We start from the raw sequence: 18283 nt of genomic DNA, 5'->3' as shown, positions 1-18283 counted from the left end.
CCAGCTCCCTTCCTTCTCATGGCGAGGGACCCCTGAAGATGATCTTAGGGTCCAGGCAGGCACATATAGGAGGAGGCAGTCCTTCAGATAACCTAACCCCAAGCAGTTTAGGGCTTTGAATGTTAATACCAGCACTTTGAATTGGGCCCAGAAATGGACTGGCAGCCAGATCGCACAAAAAGGGAAAGGCAAGCCCCAAGTTGGTGCAGAGAGAGACCGTTTGTCCCATCAGAATGAAAAAGGCAAGGAACCCATCCTGCAACGGCTCCTTGTTATGGTTTACCAGCCCCACTTTACAGGGGACAGTCCTCTGTTTGAAGACATCCTCTATTTGAATGGCCATCCAATACATGCTTGGTTTAAAAAGAACCATGAGAAAGAAAAGCAGAGCAGGGCCTTGAAGTAGCCCATCAACAGTGAGCATCTGGATAGGAAATTGAGCAGACGCTCTGGTCACAGTCTTCCCCATTATGGTGAAATGTATTGTTTCTATTTAAATTATAGTAATTAGTTGTAAATTTGCATCTATATATAAACATTAGCATATGCACATTTTATGCAAATCTTGGTCTTCTTTTGTCCTCTTTTTGGTGATGTGTAAATGGACAGCCTAATATAGATAGATACACACACTATAGACACATAGATGTGAGTGTGTGTATAGTGACAGATGACATGAAGTTGCACAGAGAAGAGAAAGCCTCCAAAGATTAAGAAGGAGGCACCTCTTAAAAAGCAGAGCAGGTCCCCAACACTTACCAAGGATAGATATCTTCCTGTCTCATGCCATTAAAAATGCAGGTTAACACAGACATAAGATAATGTATATAGGTTCAGTTCCCAATCTGAAAGAACATGCCAAGGAATGGGAAGAGCCGCTTGTTTACACCTCCTGCAGGCGAAGGCCAACGAGATAACAAGGCATGACAGATACACTTAGAATCATAGAATAGTAGGGTTGGAAGGGGCCTACAAGGCCATCGAGTCCAACCCCCTGCTCAATGCAGGAATCTAAGTCAGAGCATCCCTAACAGATGGCTGTCCAGCCTCGTTCTATATTGGGACCCCATGACAGATAGAGGCTACTGCCAATTTAGTAGAGGCTTCAGCATGTGCAGCTTCTCAGCATGGCCTAGCACTCTCAGTAGGTGCTGGCAAAACAGTAGTCAGACCATATCAGAACCCACATGGTAGTACATAAGTATGAAGAAATTGCACACACCTTTGCAGGGGTATGAAGAGTCCGATCTAACATCAGCACAACCTACAACCTCCTCTTGGGATGACATGGAAGCAAGGAAGTACACTAAAGCAGAGAATTCTGTACTATATTGGGACAAATGTGATGAGAGATCCAAGTGTATTTGGGTATGATGAAATGTCAGAGGAGGCCTAAGGCTTCACATTGCTCCCTTTGCCACAGTGCCAGACTCATTTCTCAAGAGAAGAGCAGAACCATAATATTAGGAGGGATTACTGCTACACCCGGTAGCAAAGAGAAAGATAATTTCCCTTCAAAGGATGCTCAAGCATCAGTCTACCATCTCAAATTCTCATGAGCAGAAATGGATAAAAATCATTTTTTCATCTGCTACTTTTTGAGTATCAACTAGCAAGTCAGAATTATGTGACGGTCCCTGCTAGAAGAGCATTCACTATTGGAATCCAGTAGCATGTGGGAGGGAGGCACACTCTGAAGGTGCAAAGTCCTGAAGGCATATGAGCAAATAGCCCAAGTGAATCTGAAGGTAGACAAACCTAAAAGAATGATGATTAGCAAGATCAAGAATGGGAGATGAGATCATTTCAGTGTAAGCAACCTGTTGCCCTCCTGATGTTTTGGACAACTCCCAGAATCACTGATCATTGGCAATGTTGGCTGGAGCTTATGGGAGTTGTAATCCAAAGCATCTGGAAAGTACCAGGTTGCCTACCCCTGGAGTATTTGATGGTGTCCGTTCTTCCCTTGATTACTTAACTCCTGCACATCAGTAGGGCTTAGCCAAAGCATATCAGGAGGGCTGTTCATCAAATCCATTCAATGGGAAGGTCACTACCCAACTTCACACATGGCAAAGATCCTTCCAGCCTTCCGACATCAACATCAGCACCCAAGCCCAGTGTCAGAGGTTGGCAGCATAAGGCAGTTGCCAATGGCCCAAGCCCTCAGGAGAGTACACCAGCTACCCGGCTGCTGTGCCAAAATGCCAGCTACCCTGACACGGCATCATGTCATGGTGAAGCAGCTTCTCCGCGGGGGGGGGGGGAGGGGGGGGGAGAATGCCACGTAGGGCTCAAACAGCGTGAAGCCCAAATAGGCAAAAATCTATACTTCTGCCTGTCGACCTACAGGAAGCCAGCATTATTAGTCCAGATTAGGGATGTACAGATTTCATTAAATCCATTCTGTCCGTGTTTCATGGATTGTCAGGCATCTTTCATTCCATCATCCACTCATTGACAGAATTGGATTTTTTTTACCAGAATTTTGTTCTACTTGCATTAATTCACATTAGCACTAATGTGCACTTGTGCTAATCTGCATTAGTTAATGTGCACCTGCACTTGCGAATTAGCGCAATTCCTCCCCAAAAGTGAAAAGCTGGTCCGCAAGTCTACGGAATCTGTGTGACTCAAAAAAAGCCAGTCCGCAGACTGGATGGGGAATCTGCAGACCAGATTCATAGAAATTTGAACTCATTTGAATCCATTGCAGATTCCTCCAACATCCCTACTCCAGATTCAGTTGGGTCATGTCAGGGACCCAGAGGTATTGCATGGGAAATGATGGCACCAGCAGCACTAATTGCTGGCTAGATCAGCTTGTTTTTCGCTGCTGCTGCTATGCCTACCACCATCACCAAGGTAAGGTAAGGATAGTAAAAATTTATCTGTGAAGACAGTACAAAGTCTGCAGCTTTTGCAAAGCAGGGTAGCACACTGCATGAGGGAAGCAGGACACCCTCCAAAGCCAACAAATATAGTGTTCCAAGGTCAGCACTGGCTTTATAAGAAGAAGTATAGATTTTTACATATTTGGGCTTCACACAATTTGAGCCCTACATGCCACTCTAAATTCTAAAGGAGAGATTCAGAGATGGCTCTGCCATGCAGCAGGTGAAGCAACCTGCTTCAGGCAGCACTAGGGTGGGTGGGCAGGAGGGGAGGAAGATAAATGAAGGCAATGTCTGAATGTTGCGGCCAAAAAAATTTAAGTGTAGGCCAGGCGGTGGGGGGAGGGCACATTTGGGCTCCTCCTCAAGCAGTAAAATATCTCTGGCTGACACGGGAGAGATTCCCAGCTGACCACATCGTATTTTCCTGACACCTCAGTTTGATGGTTCACACAGAGCACACAGGTTTTCCAGTCAGCTGCATTTTCCATGATGGAACTTCCTTTCTCTCAGGGTCTGCCAGTTTAAGTGATGCAGACAGATTTTCAGAAGCAAAGCAGGATGTCCCCATTTGCACTATTATTTGGCGGCCAATTTTAAGGTAGCCTGATTATCTTTCAACTTTGTTTTGGAGGTCCTATTTCCTGCCCTGATCCTTTTGAGAAAGAATATCAGACTTTGATTGCTACCATGGACTCTACTCTTAAAAAAAAAAGAACTGTTCCAGCCACTGGAACCCAATTCTCAAGCCTTTTGATTTTTTCAGCTATTAACATGCATTGCTATTTTGCTGCCCATCCTCTTCCTATTTTAGAATCATGGACTTCCAACAGTTCATGGTTACTTTCTCTTACATGGCCAACTGTTTTCACAGTCTCAAACATTTCCTTCCTGTTAGTCAGATTCTGATCTAAAAATAGCCTGTCCCTCATTGTTTCCTCAACTTTCTGAAGCAGACATTTGTCCAGAACAAGTAGGAGCCGTGTTGATATATCCCACTGAATACTGTTACTGCTTTTGTACTTCCAGCTGGAGTTTCTATGCTAGTGCAGTCTTTTCCTGGTGACAGCTGGAGTGTGGAAACACTTCATACCAGGTGGAAGAATTGCCCAGTGGCTGCCAGGCACTACATGTTACAGCAGCCTTCCTCAACCTGATGTCCTCTATATGTGTTGGATGACAACTCCCAGCATCCCCAGGCAGCATGTCTGGCATGGGGATGTTGGGAGTTGTAGTCCAACATATCTGGAGGACACCAGGTTGAGGAAGGCTGTGTTACAGTGTTAGCAAGGAGGGAGGGGCCATAGCTCAGTGTGACAGAGCACATGCTTTGCATGCAGAAGATCCCAGGTTCAATCCCCGGCTTCTCCAGGTAGGGCGAGGAAAGAATCCTGCCTGAAACCCTGGAGAGCCACTGCCAGTCAATGTCGACAATACTGGGCTAGATGGACCAATGATCTGACTCAGTATAAGGCAGCTTCCTATGTTCCTAATCCATCACATGGAGACCATTCCTAGCCTCCTACACATAATGAAGGCAATACAGATAGGCCCAGCACCAATACAATCCCAACAGTTCATTTTGTCCCACCTGTCTTCCATGAATGATCTCTAATGTTATTCAACTCACAAGAATGCTAGACCACCTTGTTTCTATAATACTGTCTGTTTCCCTTATATTAACGGTTCTATTTCATTATGTATGTTGCAGCATCCTGCTCTTATTTTACTTGCAGTGCTCCTAGTCCTCCTCATTTCTTTAGAAATGCTCCATTATAGGGAGTCTTAAACTATCAAAATACCTTTATATAGGCCCTGACATTTTTCCTTGTCTCATTACATTTCATGTAAAGTATAAAGCTGATTGCATTGTCTGTCACCTTTCTAAGAGTACTTCCGTATCAGCTGCCACCAGGAATGGGCTGCACTAGCTAGGAGTCCCCATTTCAAACTTCACACCGTGGTCAAAGCAACTAGTGCCTCTGTATCTAGGCTTGTGTTATCAACAGGGCCCATCATTACCATAAGGCTTCTCAGATTCCTCGTGTTCCTCCAAGATCCTCTGATGTCTTTGATGCATCTGAAGAGTCATCCACTAGTGTTATTCATGTTCAAGTGAATACCACACTATTGAGAAGCAGTCCAAGGACATGATGAGCTTCAGCTATTTCTCTAAAACTTTAGGTCCAGACACATCTCCAAATTCTAGGACACCTTACCCTATCTGCAGAGGCTTGTATTGCCTCACTCCACTTTTCACAGCAGGCACAGTACTGAACTCCTTCTCTCCTAACAATATTTCCCTTTTTCTCCCTTACGATTGCATATTGTTCTTCCCTTGCCAGTGTCATCTCTTGCCTTTTCAGAATCCATGACTCTTGAGCAGATGTATCAATACAGACAACACCATTCAGCACTGGTATTCAAGTCACCACTTCTTGGCACACTTCCAGAATTGCCATCAGTCGACATTTCATGCACAGCTGGGGGGACCATATAGTATATTCTCTACAGTTTCACAACCACTGCTTTACTGGTGACCATAGGCAGCTGCATGTACATAACTCTCTCTCTCTCTCTCTCTCATTTTTAATAGTACACAAATTCTCGTTTGGTCCTTTCCAAACTAACAGGGTTTTAACGCAACAAGAATGCAGTGGCTACCATGTCACATGCAGGTCAGACACCTTCCTTTAAGGTTGTGCTTCTGTTTTCTGACACTGGGTTTTGCCAACACTCACAGTTATTCTTCTCACCTGGAAAATGCAATTCTTCTCCTGTTTGGGACAGTCTCTGGTGTTATGAATACAGCATGCAATGGGTTTGGGCAAATATTACAGGCACGCTCCACTGGATACTGTTTACAATGTAAACAGAAGCAGCAACAGAGAGCGAGGGACTGCCATCTCCACTCACTGCTCCTTGTACAAGCTGGTCCCCTCCTCCCCACTCACAGAGGCCATTAGAACCTACTGCCCTGTGAAGAAGGCCAGTAGGACCATCTGCTCTGGGGGTGTTAGTACATCGCAGGAGTGACAAGAACCCAGCAGTTTCCAACTAGGCCCCAGAAGGCCAAGGCCCCATCCTGTAAGGCCAACAACTTCCAGTTGCATTACAGCCATTTTGGGGAAGGTCAGGTCACCATGTTATTTCTTAAAGGCCCACCAAAGCTCGTGTGTGTGTGTGGGGGGGTTAAACTCTGCACAGCCCATTTCCACCACAGCTGGTTGTTATAAGAAATGTTTAACATTAAAAATTGCTGCCTGACTTTTCTTCTTCTCCCCCAAACCCCAATCCCCCTTTTCGTTCTATGTCATGTATTTTTAGTTTGTAAGCATGAAGGCAGGGACTATCTTACTTTTATTGTTCTACTAGCTGATATACCCGGCGTTGCCCGGGATGTAATTTTGTCATAGGCACTATTTGTTAGAAACACATTAAGCTAGGTTTACGCTTCTCGGAAAGGCCCCATAAGAAAGGTGAAAAGTTGAATCCACCAGACTTGATTTAAAAAGCACAACAATTATAATGAGCAGATTGAATAAAAAACACTACTAAAAATGCAAGAGACTGAATCTGTAAGCACTACTACAATATAATCCACACTGAATCTCATACCACTATTAAAATGTTAAACAGGCACCACATTTCACATTAAGTGTTAATCACACACAACTAACAGATACATCTGGCATTGAAAGGGGTAAAGATATTTAACACTAACTTGCTTGCTCGCTGGATATTACAGGAAGAGGGGAGAGAAACTAAATGCTCTCCACAGTCAGAAAAGAAACTATGAGTAAAGGGGAGGGAACAAATGGCGGCCAGCCAATCCAAGGTGAAGGAAGTCAGAGTGACTGGGAGAGAGACCGATACTTGTTAGTAAGGGAAAGTATAAATGAAGTAATAATGTAACCCAGTGGCTCCTGTCATACACTCTGGCAAGTGAGAATGTGAAGTACAAGGGGTGGCAACTGTAGGGCCCAAATGGCAGGCTCGGTGGGCCCCTACAGTGTGATTACACCCAGGGCAGCTCCCCCTTATTCCCTGCGTTACAGACAGCCCTGCAGCCAGCCAGAAACACACAAACCCACACACATCACTCACCACTAACAGATACATCTGGCATTGAAAGGGGTAAAGATATTTAACACTAACTTGCTTGCTCGCTGGATATTGCAGGAAGAGGGGAGAGAAACTAAATGCTCTGCACAGTCAGAAAAGAAAGGGTGAGTAAAGGGGAGGGAACAAACGGCAGCCAGCCAATCCAAGGTGAAGGAAGTCAGAGTGAATGGGAGAGAGACCAGTAGAATGAAAGATGGCCAATAGGATGACTTATAGCTGAAATCAGAAACCTGGCCTGTACCATGATTGAGAGGGTGTACTTGTTAGTAAGGAAAAGTATAAACACAGTAATAATGTAACCCAGTGACTCCTGTCATACACTCTGGCAAATGAGAATGTGAAGTAAAAGGGGCAGCAACTGTAGGGCCCAAATGGCAGGCTCAGCGGGCCCCTCCAGTGTGATTACACCCAGGGCAGCTCCCCCTTATTCCCTGCGTTACGGACGGCCCTGCAGCCAGCCACAAACACACAAACCCACACACAATTTTTGACTGACAGACAGACAGACAGATAGATATATGATAGAAGATAGAAGATAAGATACTCTGGGAGCCTCCCTGGCTGAAGATCAGGGTAAAGATGCTTAAACAAATAAATTAAATAGTGAAAATACCACACACACACACACACACACACGGTAAAATACTCCTGGTTGTTTAGGACACAAGGATTTCTACCCTACCCCAAAATGTGTTTTAATTTGTGTTTATTTATAACCCACCTTTCTTCTAGGTAGCTCAAGGTGGCATATACGGTGTCCCCCCCCTCCCTTTATGCTCAACCACTACCCTGTGAGGTTAAGTCAGGCTGAAAGGGTGACTGGCCCACAATGCTTCATGTCTGGGCAGGAACCTGGGTCGACCTAGTCTTAGTCCAACATTCTAACCACTATACCACACTGCTTCGGGTTTAGAGGCTTACTGATCTGCTGTTCAACCACCCCAACACAGAAGCCCTCTGTGGGTGGTGGGGGTGGTATGGGCGCTCCCACCATGTCAAAGAATCAAAGCCTTCCCAATATACTTTCCTCAAATGAATCTGTCTCAGTTAGGTCCTTCTAGGTCCAACATCAGCTCAGACTCAATTGTCTGGGAGGCAGACTTGCTGTATATAGGAGCTTCACCTCCCTTGCCAGGTTTCCTGTCCAACAGAGTCCTAGATTTGGATGACTGCACTTGGTGATCCCCCCTTTGGGGCAAGGTGCTTGAGCAGGTGGTGAATGCCCAATTTCATATATTTCCTATTGAAATGGATCGAGATAACTCATATCAGTCTGGCTTCTGGCCCAGTTTTGCTACTGATGCTACCTTGGTTGCCCTAATAGATGACCTTCACTAAGAGAGAGCACGCATGAGACAGACACACAGGGGGCATGAGACCTTGTTGATTCTCCTGGACCTCCCACTGGCTTGTGACACCATCCATCTTGGTACCCCTCTGGCTCACTTGCTGGACACGCGAATCAGAGGCAGCATGTTCCAATGGTTCCATTTCTATCTCACAAGTCTATTCCAGAACACAAAGCTGGGGAATTTCTGCTCTGCCCTATGGAATTTATGTTTTGGGATGCCACAGGGTCTGTCCCATCTCCCATGCAATTTAACATCTACATGGCACTATTGGTGGAGATCATCTTGCGATTTGGAGTAAGGGACCAACAAAATGCTGAAGACACCCAACTCTATTTCGCATTTTCATCCCTTCTAGGTGAAACAGTGCATGTTTTGAACAGGTGCCTAGGCACAGAGATGGGATCAATGGGGGCCAGTAAACTGAAGCCCAATTGAGAAAATGCAGAGTCTGTTAGTAGTTTGATCAGGGAGTTAGTATTTAGCTGTTTGGAGCTTCACCCCTCAGCACCACAAAAAGGCCAGGTCCACAGGTTGGGGATGCTACTAGATCCACTCTTGTGGCTTCTTTATGATATTCCGGTGACTTTTCTGGCAATATTAGTCTGTGTAGCATATCAGTCCATCTATTTAGTTCAGTGGTTGATTTTAAGTTCATGAGTTCAAGATCTTTGTGCACTAATCCTTTGGTTTCTCCTCCTTTTGGTGTTCACTATTTCTTCTACAGTTCATGGTACTGTGGTTCAACTCATGCCCCTTTTTTGGTGTATACTTTGCGTATGTATGTGTCAAGGTATTACGTATGTAGTACCTCAATCAGTATTATGCTGGCATTGGAACTGGCCATTGCACAAAATAAAGTATGTAGGTGGGAAGCGGCGTGTTACTTTCTGTTCATTCTCCAAGTCTGTCTGGACCCAATCCATTGTAGGGAGTCTCTCAGACCTCTCTACCAAACTTTTATCCCCAATCTAGGACATAGCCATGACTTCCTCATACAGACTTCCAGTTGCATTGAATGAACTTGTGGTAATGCTTGACTATGCAAACTGTTTTATTTTTTAAAAAATGTTCTGCCTTTCTGTCAATATAGTCATCCAAGGTGGCATACAACAAGTAATTAAAAACAATCAGTTACAATAAATACAAAACAAAACATATGAAGCAAGAGTAGCCAATAAGCTGCTAATAAACTGTACATAAGAGCTATTGGAAAACTAAGTGCCTCTGAAAGCTTCACTGAATAAAAATGGCTTTAGTTGGTGCCAAAAAGATAACTATGTAAGAGCCTGATGTATATGCCTGAGAAGGGTATTCCGAAGTCTAGGTGCCACCGCAGAAAAGTCCTTGACCCCCAATAGCTGCCTACTTCAACTCTGATTGTGGGGGCACCAAGAGCAGGGCCTCAGCAGAAGATCTTAACACATGGGCAAGTTCATATGGAACAAATGGTAATTTAGGACTTTAAATGTCAAAATCAGCACTTTGAATTGCACTTGGAAGCAAACTGGTAGTCAGTTTGTTGTTCCATCACTGGCAAAATAGGATCAGCTCTACAGAATCCAGTTAATATTCTCCCACTGCCTTCTGAACCAGTTGAAGTTTCTGCATGCTATTCTTAGACAACCCCTCATGTAATGCTTTGGTTTAAGGGAGTGGAAACAGGACATGTACATGCTCACTTTCTTCAGGGTCAGCCCTACCATCAAGCAGAGTAAGGTGGTTATCTAGGGCAGCAGATATTGGGAGGTGATAGTAAGGTGTTGGAGGAAAGCATTGTGTGCTAAGCGGCCTGGTGCCTGTGCCCCACAAGCTAGCCAGGTGCCTTCAGGTGCGGTGGAGGAGGATGCCCCATGACCAATATTGAAGAGAAATTCAACTGGCGGCCCGGTCAGCTTTTGTACATAGAATAGGAGGGGACATCATCTTGTTTTTCACCTCAGCAGCAAAATGTCCTGGACTAGCCCTGATTCCCTTCTCCCCTGATGTGGCTTGTTCAATAGGACACATCCTGCTTTGTCAAACCATAGTTTTCTACAACATCCAAACCAACAAAATGGAGCTCAAAGAGATTGCTCAGGCCACAGTTTGCCAGTTCAGATATCATGGCAACCTGGTTTGACAAAGCAAGAAGTGTCCTATTAAACTGGACATACAAGAAAGCAAAGTGTGCATGGAGGACAGGAGAACAGCCATGCAGGACCTTTCCCATAATAGCCTCAAGGCTATAGAATGACAACTCCCTGCCCCCATATGCAGCCCGCCCCCAAAACACAAGTCTGTCTATGTCATTTTAAAATAAAAATATACATGGCCCACCTTTTCTCACAGGCTGAAAAAGAGAATGTTAGAAGGTGTTGGCTTTCTACCTTCTGCTGTCCCCTCCCTCCGCCACCATCCCCCTTCCTCTCCTGTGCTTGCTGCTTTTTAAAGTGCGTCCTTTTCAACTGAATTAGGTTACCTCAAATGGTGAGAAAGAGGCAGGGTAAATACATAAAAGGCCCTGTAATTTGAACAGAAATACTCCAAGTTCCCAGCTAGGTAGGCAAAAATTGCAAGAAGTGGCATATACAGACTAAGGATGGTTGCCATTAATAAGCAAGTGAAATGCCCTTCTACTGCTGTGGTGATAAGGCCCTGAAGTTCCCAGCTAGGTAGGCAAAAATGGCAAGAAGTTGCATATACAGACTAAGGATGGTTGCCATTAATAAGCAAGTGAAATGCCCTTCTACTGCTGTGGTGATAAGGCCCTGAAGCCATGGCATCAACATTAAAGAGAAGTGGCAAGAGAGAAGAGTAATGCCCTGAGAACATCCTCCACTAAGTTATCCGCACAACAGAATGAAGACATTTTAGATCCAGGAGGAAGAAACTTACAGCATATTACAAGAACAAAACAAAACAAAAAATTGAATGGCATCAAGGCAGGAAGGAGCCAGAGTGGCTTTTGCTGAATTCTATCTAGCAATTATGAATCCACAGGTGCGGGCAGAATGAGTTAACAAGCTACCCAGAGAAAAAGGTTGAGCACTCATCTACAGGTTGCTTTAATACCAGCCAGTCATGTTCTGCAGAAGGCTCACCCTCAGGCCCCAAATGATAGGATTAGCAGTTGCACGTTGGTTTTTAAACCCTTCAGCCATGATGCAGCAGTGGTGTGGAAAATGAAGGGCAAAGCAGCTTCACCAGAGGCCCAGGACACAGTGACCCTAACCAATTTCCCTGGGAACCTATTTAACAGTCATGTCCCCAACACTGCTGCGCTCAATAGGAATCTGAAGCTGATTCAGGCTAAGAACCAAATTTAGCTGGCAAGCATGGGGTCAAATAGCACCTCCCTCTTTGGCTATTGATTAGTACTTGCCCATCAGCTATTGTGAAGTCAAGGGTGCCAGACCCACTTAAGGTTCAAAGCAGAAGTAGTCTTCCACTATTTACTACTGTGAACTCGGTATAGCATGAGATGGTGGGAAAAGACGGGGTGGGGGTGGGGTGTGTGCTAAGAAACATCCAGCCTCCCTACATCCTCCAAAGCCTTCTTGCTCCAAAGACTTATCCAAACAACCATTCAATGTGAATACACCAACCACATTTTTCCTGCAGCATGAGATTCATAAGCATTGTCAACGGCATAATATGCAGACCTCATGTCAACCAGGCCACAATGGGAAAAGAAAAAGAGAGGAATGGAGCCTAAATGCTTCTTGCTCTGCTTTCAAAGAAAAATGCAGAGCTGTATGTACAGGAGAGGGAGCGTACAGATGCTGTATGACTGAGGTGAATGGTTCTGCTGATCTCCAGCAACACAGCTATCTCAAAGACAGAAATGGAGGCCGGTGGCGGAACACTACAACTGGGGCTTGTTTCAAACTATTTGATATATTGGGGTAGTGCTGATCCAGTAAAGGGGTTTTTTCCAAGAAGACCAAATTCACAAAATGGTACAGGTTTTGTGTGTGAGAGATATGACATGGACAACTACTGGATAGGTAACAAGTGGATTTCATTAAGCAGAATGCATTTGATTGTGTTACAGATGTTGAGTAAATTTAAAGCCTTTTTTAGATTTCTTAAATATACTCCTTTTTCTTGGAGCTTTGTAATGACCAATAGTTAAATTTAAAAAAAACCTAACTGAACTGTGCCTATGACATTTACTGTCTTCTTGGATAATTACCTCTTCACCCCTAACAAAAAGAACTACCAATTTAACTTTTATTGTACAAGTGTGTGCACACACAAGGTAGCTTGGAAGGCCCTTAATGATTTGGAGAGAACCTGCAGGTCCTGGTTTCCAGCTATTACCTTTAAAGTGACACAGTATTTACATTATTCTTGTGACAATGTCTGGACATCCATAGCTCACTGGGTGACTTTGGGCCAGTCACATACTCTCAGCTCAACCTACCTCACAGGGTTGCTGTTGTGAGGATAAAATGGAGAGGAGGAGGATTATGTACGCCACCTTGAGTTCCTTGGAGGAAAAAAGGCGGGATATAAATGTAATAAATAAATAAATAAATAAATAGCTCTTTCCATCTCAGTACTGCCTTGATCTAGCGTAAGAAAACATGAACCTAATTGCTTCCAATTCATTGCTTACATGCCCTGCAGAACCTTGCAACAAAAACTAAATATTGATCAGACTGGTAGATAAGATACAGTTGGCCAAGAGTTGAACCCTCCATTATAGCAAATGTTTCTTGTTCGATTGCAGTGGCTCTTGGGTAGGTTTGCCTTTACATCCACAAATAGGTTATTTCAGAGGATGTTGATTTAGAGTTATCTTGAATTAGAAGCACCCGCCTACAAAAGTAAGGAACTCCAGACTGAATTCAACCACACATCAATGCTGGGAATGCTGGTGTGGAGGATCATATGTTTGGTCCTCACAGGCTACAGGTACCTGCTATTACCTTCCCAAATACACACTTTTAAGTATCATTACATTGGGAGTTGCATGCTCTATTAGTTACAGCTGATCAGTCATCCAGAGAGGCCCTTCTCTAAGCCCTGGCAGGGACAAAGGAGAGGGCCTTTTCAGTGGCTGCACCTCAGTTTTGGAGCTCTCCCCCAACCCCTCAGGGATAGGCCTTTGGCATATTAGATTAAATTTGTCTTTTTTTACTGTTTTAAATGCCTGTCTGGCATTTTGATCAGTTTTTATATGCTCTTTTATGCTTGTATTTTTATGTACTAGTTTCATGTACTTTTTAGCCACTTTAAGTGCCACTGGCAGAAAGGCAGGATATACAACTGAAATAAATTAAATAATAACTATAGTATTTCTTGGAGGCTTGAAACCTGGTCAAGGCCAGGAGATCTAACTGAACACTAAAAAACTAAAACAGTGCCAACACACTAATATACGATACGGCTTTGGAAGGGCAAAGGTGAATTGCTCTTCCAAGGAATCTACTGAGACATAGAGGGAGAAATCAATACTCTTAAGTCAACCTGTGGCTCAGCAGCATCAAGATATAGGAACTGAAGGGTATGGAAAAAAAATCACTTGCACATGCTTGTGCTTTGGAACACAGTTCTTCACACTGTTTAATGCATAGATGGATTACAGATCATGCAGGAGTTTCTGATGCACAGCTGTACTAACTGCCGTATGTGCCTTCTGAACAGGTTTTAACTGCATACCTGACTCTTGCTTTGAAGGAAGGGTTAAAAGACTTCACCCAGAAATCCCTGGTAACTGAGACAACAAGTGAACCTTAAGATTATCAGTCAGGTTCCTGGACTATCATGCCTGTGACATCTACTCTGTATAACTGACATGGGGAGGCTTTGGCAGGATTTAGGAGACCTGGACAAGCAACTGGCCCAGTTAGCACTAGCTTGCAGAAGCGATCAGCTTAGGCAATCAGTTATGTTTAGGCCAAGAGTGCCAATAATTCAACATCAATCCTTGCTTAAATGAACTTCCTGAGCCAGTCTGGCCCTAAGGGGGCAGATGATTAAGGCCTGGAAATCCACTGACAGATGCAGATATGCTATTCCCTCTTCCACAGTGGGTGGGCGCCAGGTGATTTACAAGTAGCATACTTGTTCATTGTTGCAACATAAGCTCAATGAAAGGCAGCAACACTGAAGCTTGGGTTTGGATAGGCCAAATACAGCAAACAATTGCGGGGGGGGGGGGGGAATCTGGGAAAACCCTTGTCTGAAAGGACATCCAAGACACCAACACAATATTTCTGCAGTGCTTATGCAACCTGATTTAAGTAACATGCTTTTCTCAAAAGAGTTTAATAGACATGAAATCCTGAGACAGATGAACTGGCAGACGCAGAAAAATCTAATCACATTGTTGAGTTGCCTAACTGGTTAGTGCCAATGAAACTATGCAGAAAGCTAACCAGCTATCTATCATCTGCAATAAGTTACTCTCAAATATTAACCTTAACTTCGATACTTTAGAGAAATGTTATCCTTCTTTTATAAATGAGAAATTGAAGAAAAATTGCCTTAAAGTGCCACACCCAAAAGCCACCCTTTTTGATCTAATCACATAACAATGACAAGAGCTGGGAAGTGAATGCAGGAGATCTTGCCTCCTAGCTCCCCTGACTACTAGACACTACTCCCTTTCAGCACAGCACTGCTGCTGGCTCTGAACCCTTCATGTGCAAGAGTTTCAGATGCAGCACTGAAGAGGTGCCAATGCCAAAAGATTAAAGGGGCCAAAAAAGAATCTGGCATCAGATGTTCTACAAGCTTCTATTTTAGACCATGGGGCAGTGCCAAAACATTATTGTGACAGCTTTGTTTAAACATACTTGAGGATCCAAGAACAGATTGCATTCACTCCCTCCTGCTTAAAGGAGGCAGTAATGTATAGTCCAGACAATGAAAGGCCTACTTTCTATTTCCACCCCCATCACCTGAGGTAGATCTCTCTGGGAATTAAGATTCTGCCAAGCATAGGAATATATAGAATATGACCTCATACCAAGTCAAGAATTAAAGCCATAGCTTGGGATGGTGGTGGCAGGAAAGAGCAAAAGCCAGAATGATTAGTCCTTGCCTCTCACTCACAGACCTGGTTCACACAATCACCGCATAAGAACATATCAGCCATGCTGGATCTGACCAAGGGTCCATCTAGTCCAGCATTCTGTTCACACAGTGGCCAACGAGCTGCCCATGGGAAACCCACAAGCAGGGCATGAGCACAACAGCACTCTCCTGCCCATGTTCTCCAGCAACTGGCATACATAGGCATACTGCCTCTGATACTGGAAGCAGCACAGAGCCATCAGGAGTAGTAACCATTGATAGCCTTCTCCTACAGGAATTTGTCCAACTCCCTTTTAAAGCCATCGAAAATGGTGGCCATCAATTCACCTATGGTAGTGAATTCCATAGTTTAAATATGTGCTATGTGAAGAAGTACTTCTTTTTATCTGTCCTGAATCTCCCACCAATTAGCTTCATGGGATGATCCCAGGTTCTAGTATTATGAGAGAGGGAGAAATATGTCTCCCTATCCACATTCTCCACACCGTGCATAATTTTGTACACCTCTGTTTCCTTGTATCCTCCTTTTTTCCAAGCTAAACAATCCCAGCTGTTGTAACCTTCCCTCATAGGGGAGTTGCTCCAGCTCCTTGATCATTTTACTCGCCCTTTTCTCCACTTTTTCCAGCTCTACGATATCTTTTTTTAGGTGCGGTGACCAGAACTGCACACCGTATTCCAAGTGTGGTTTATTTAAGCCACAGTGGATTGTGGCACCTGCAGGCACCAGATTGCTGATTCAAGTCCGCTTGCCCCCCAGCTTCTTGCGTCGTCCAAACCCAGTGAGGGTTGCTTGTTGGGGTTGTTAACAAGCCACCCCACAACCCTACAACAGGTCATTGGTTCTGGGTGTTTTGTTAACCACCTCAATGAGCCACCTTCACCAGATTTGGACAACACAAAAAGCCATGCCTGGTGAGGGTAATTATGTTAATCGGGATGGCATGCAACCCGAACGTGCAGGACGGTTAACAAGTCACCATGGCTTATTAACCACTCCAGTGTCATGTGAACCAATCCACAATGTTCCGTCAGCCTAGAAATGAAATTCCCTATATCAAAAAGTCTGGCCAGGCACTTAAAGTGAAACAAGATGAAGTGCCAGAGGAAAGGCTCTCAAAATGGGAACAAAGGTTTGAAATACATAAGTACAAGGAGAATTTGCTTCTTAATAATAGCTCATCTGCCAACACTTGCCCCAAAGTTGAAATTCTCCTCCACATGTGGGAAAACATCCAGGAATGATTGAACTATCCTTATTCTAGGTAAAGTTCTAGATTTCCTCTATTTCTATAGCCCAATACATTCAGTACACTCAAAATGCATATAAACATAACCCAACAGCTGTTTTAGAACAGGTAAAGCTATTTTGGGTAGGGGGGCGGTTGGGAGTAGAAAAGTGACAGGGAGGGGGAACACATTTTCCACTCACCATTTCCCTGTTTCAAATCTCTCCCCACCTCTTCAAGGCTTCCCTCCTGGGAGGGGCCTAGAGCAGGGAAATAGTGGGTTAGAAAAGTGCCCCTTCCCCCATCACTTTTCTGCCCTCAACTGCCCCCAACCAAAATGGCTTTACCGATTGTAAAATGGCTATTGGCTTGCATGTAAGATATAATTTGAGCTTGTCTCCCATCACAAATTAGGCAAATCATCATTGCGATCTGGACCACACCTTCACCCTCTATGTAATAGACCAGTGGTAGCCAACCTGGTGCCCTCCAGATGTTTTGGATTACAACTCCCAAAATTCCTGGCCATGTTGGTTGGGGCTTATGAGAGCTGTAATACAAAACATCTGAAGGGAACCAGGTTACTACCCCTGCAGTAGACACTTGCACAGTTAGAGCCTATAAAGGTGATTCAGTAACAGCCAGGTTCAATCACTTGAGGGCCAGTAGTGAACAGCTGGTTTAGTAGGCTTGCTTGAGAAACGCTGGGGCTGCTCCAAGGCCAAAATCACTGCCACACATATGGAAGCCAGTGTGTCACTAAAAGTGATCCGCCTGCACTTCAAAGCCAGGCAGTTTAGCATGGGAAATGAGGTGGACAGCAGACACAGCCAAAAGGGCTATCAGAACTGTGGTATCCCCATTTGTGGGCTTCTTTGGAAGAGATCAGAGATTGGCTTTAGTGTCCTGTGCCACACTCAGCCACAAATACATGCATGTGCCACCAGGGGAGAATAGCAGCAACATCTCACTCAGGGTCACTGTGGAAGCAGAGCCTCAGGGGACCCCACATCTGTTCCCGCACCCCTGGAAACCACACTCAGTTGTCAACTCACTCTGCTCATTCCAGGCAGCAGTGTGCTCCGATTCATGGGCAGCCTCTCCACAGTCAGACGCCCCTGCATCACTCCGCGGCCCCCAGTAAAAGATCCGCCCTGCCAGACTCTCCAGTTTCTGCAGCGCCGACATCTTACACCCTTTGTTCTTGCTGGAGTTTCGAGAATTCACCTCAGCTCCATGGTTCATGTTGCCCTTTAATTTTAATCACCAATTCTTTCGTCCTCCCCAGCTATCCACTTGCAGCAAACACAATCCGGCAGCTCAGTCAGGATCTAGGAGAGCACTCTCTTCAGGCATTGCTATTTGCCAACAGGTAGGGGCAGGCACAGCACTTTTCCTGTCCCGTAACAGGAAGAGAAGGGTAAAAGCAGCAACTGGAGAGCAGACACAGTCCCGGCCTCAGCAGAGCTCTTTACATTCCCCTCCAGCTGATTGAGACAGGCATTTGGCCTGACCAGATTGCTCTCGACTTCTAACCGGGAGAAAATTTCCATCAAACCCACCTCCCTGGACCAAAGCACTCATGTCAGTTCACAGCAACTGGCATGCAGCTCTCCAGGCAGCAACCATATGCATGCCAGGATTTCCCAACCCCCAC

At 44.7% G+C, this 18283-nt stretch overlaps 1 protein-coding gene across 3 annotated transcripts in view; it reads right to left on the bottom strand.

The window, feature by feature from the left end:
- PRKACA (protein kinase cAMP-activated catalytic subunit alpha) overlaps positions 1-18283 on the bottom strand; it is a 77467-nt gene that overhangs the window by 37195 nt on the left and 21989 nt on the right. Inside the window, exon 1 of one of the 3 annotated variants that reach the window (XM_084838496.1) lies at positions 17682-17895. The exons of the other annotated variants lie outside the window; for them this stretch is intronic. Coding sequence (XP_084694622.1) covers positions 17682-17871 — 190 coding nt within the window. The 5' untranslated portion in view covers positions 17872-17895. Of the gene's footprint in view, positions 1-17681; positions 17896-18283 lie in introns of those variants that run through there. 3 annotated transcript variants of the gene reach the window in all.

Source organism: Heloderma suspectum, chromosome 2 (assembly GCF_057233095.1).
Source record: "Heloderma suspectum isolate Gila_16-S chromosome 2, 16-S_ref, whole genome shotgun sequence".
In the NCBI taxonomy this organism is placed as follows: domain Eukaryota; kingdom Metazoa; phylum Chordata; class Lepidosauria; order Squamata; family Helodermatidae; genus Heloderma; species Heloderma suspectum.
This window is presented reverse-complemented; position numbering and strand designations above follow the sequence as displayed.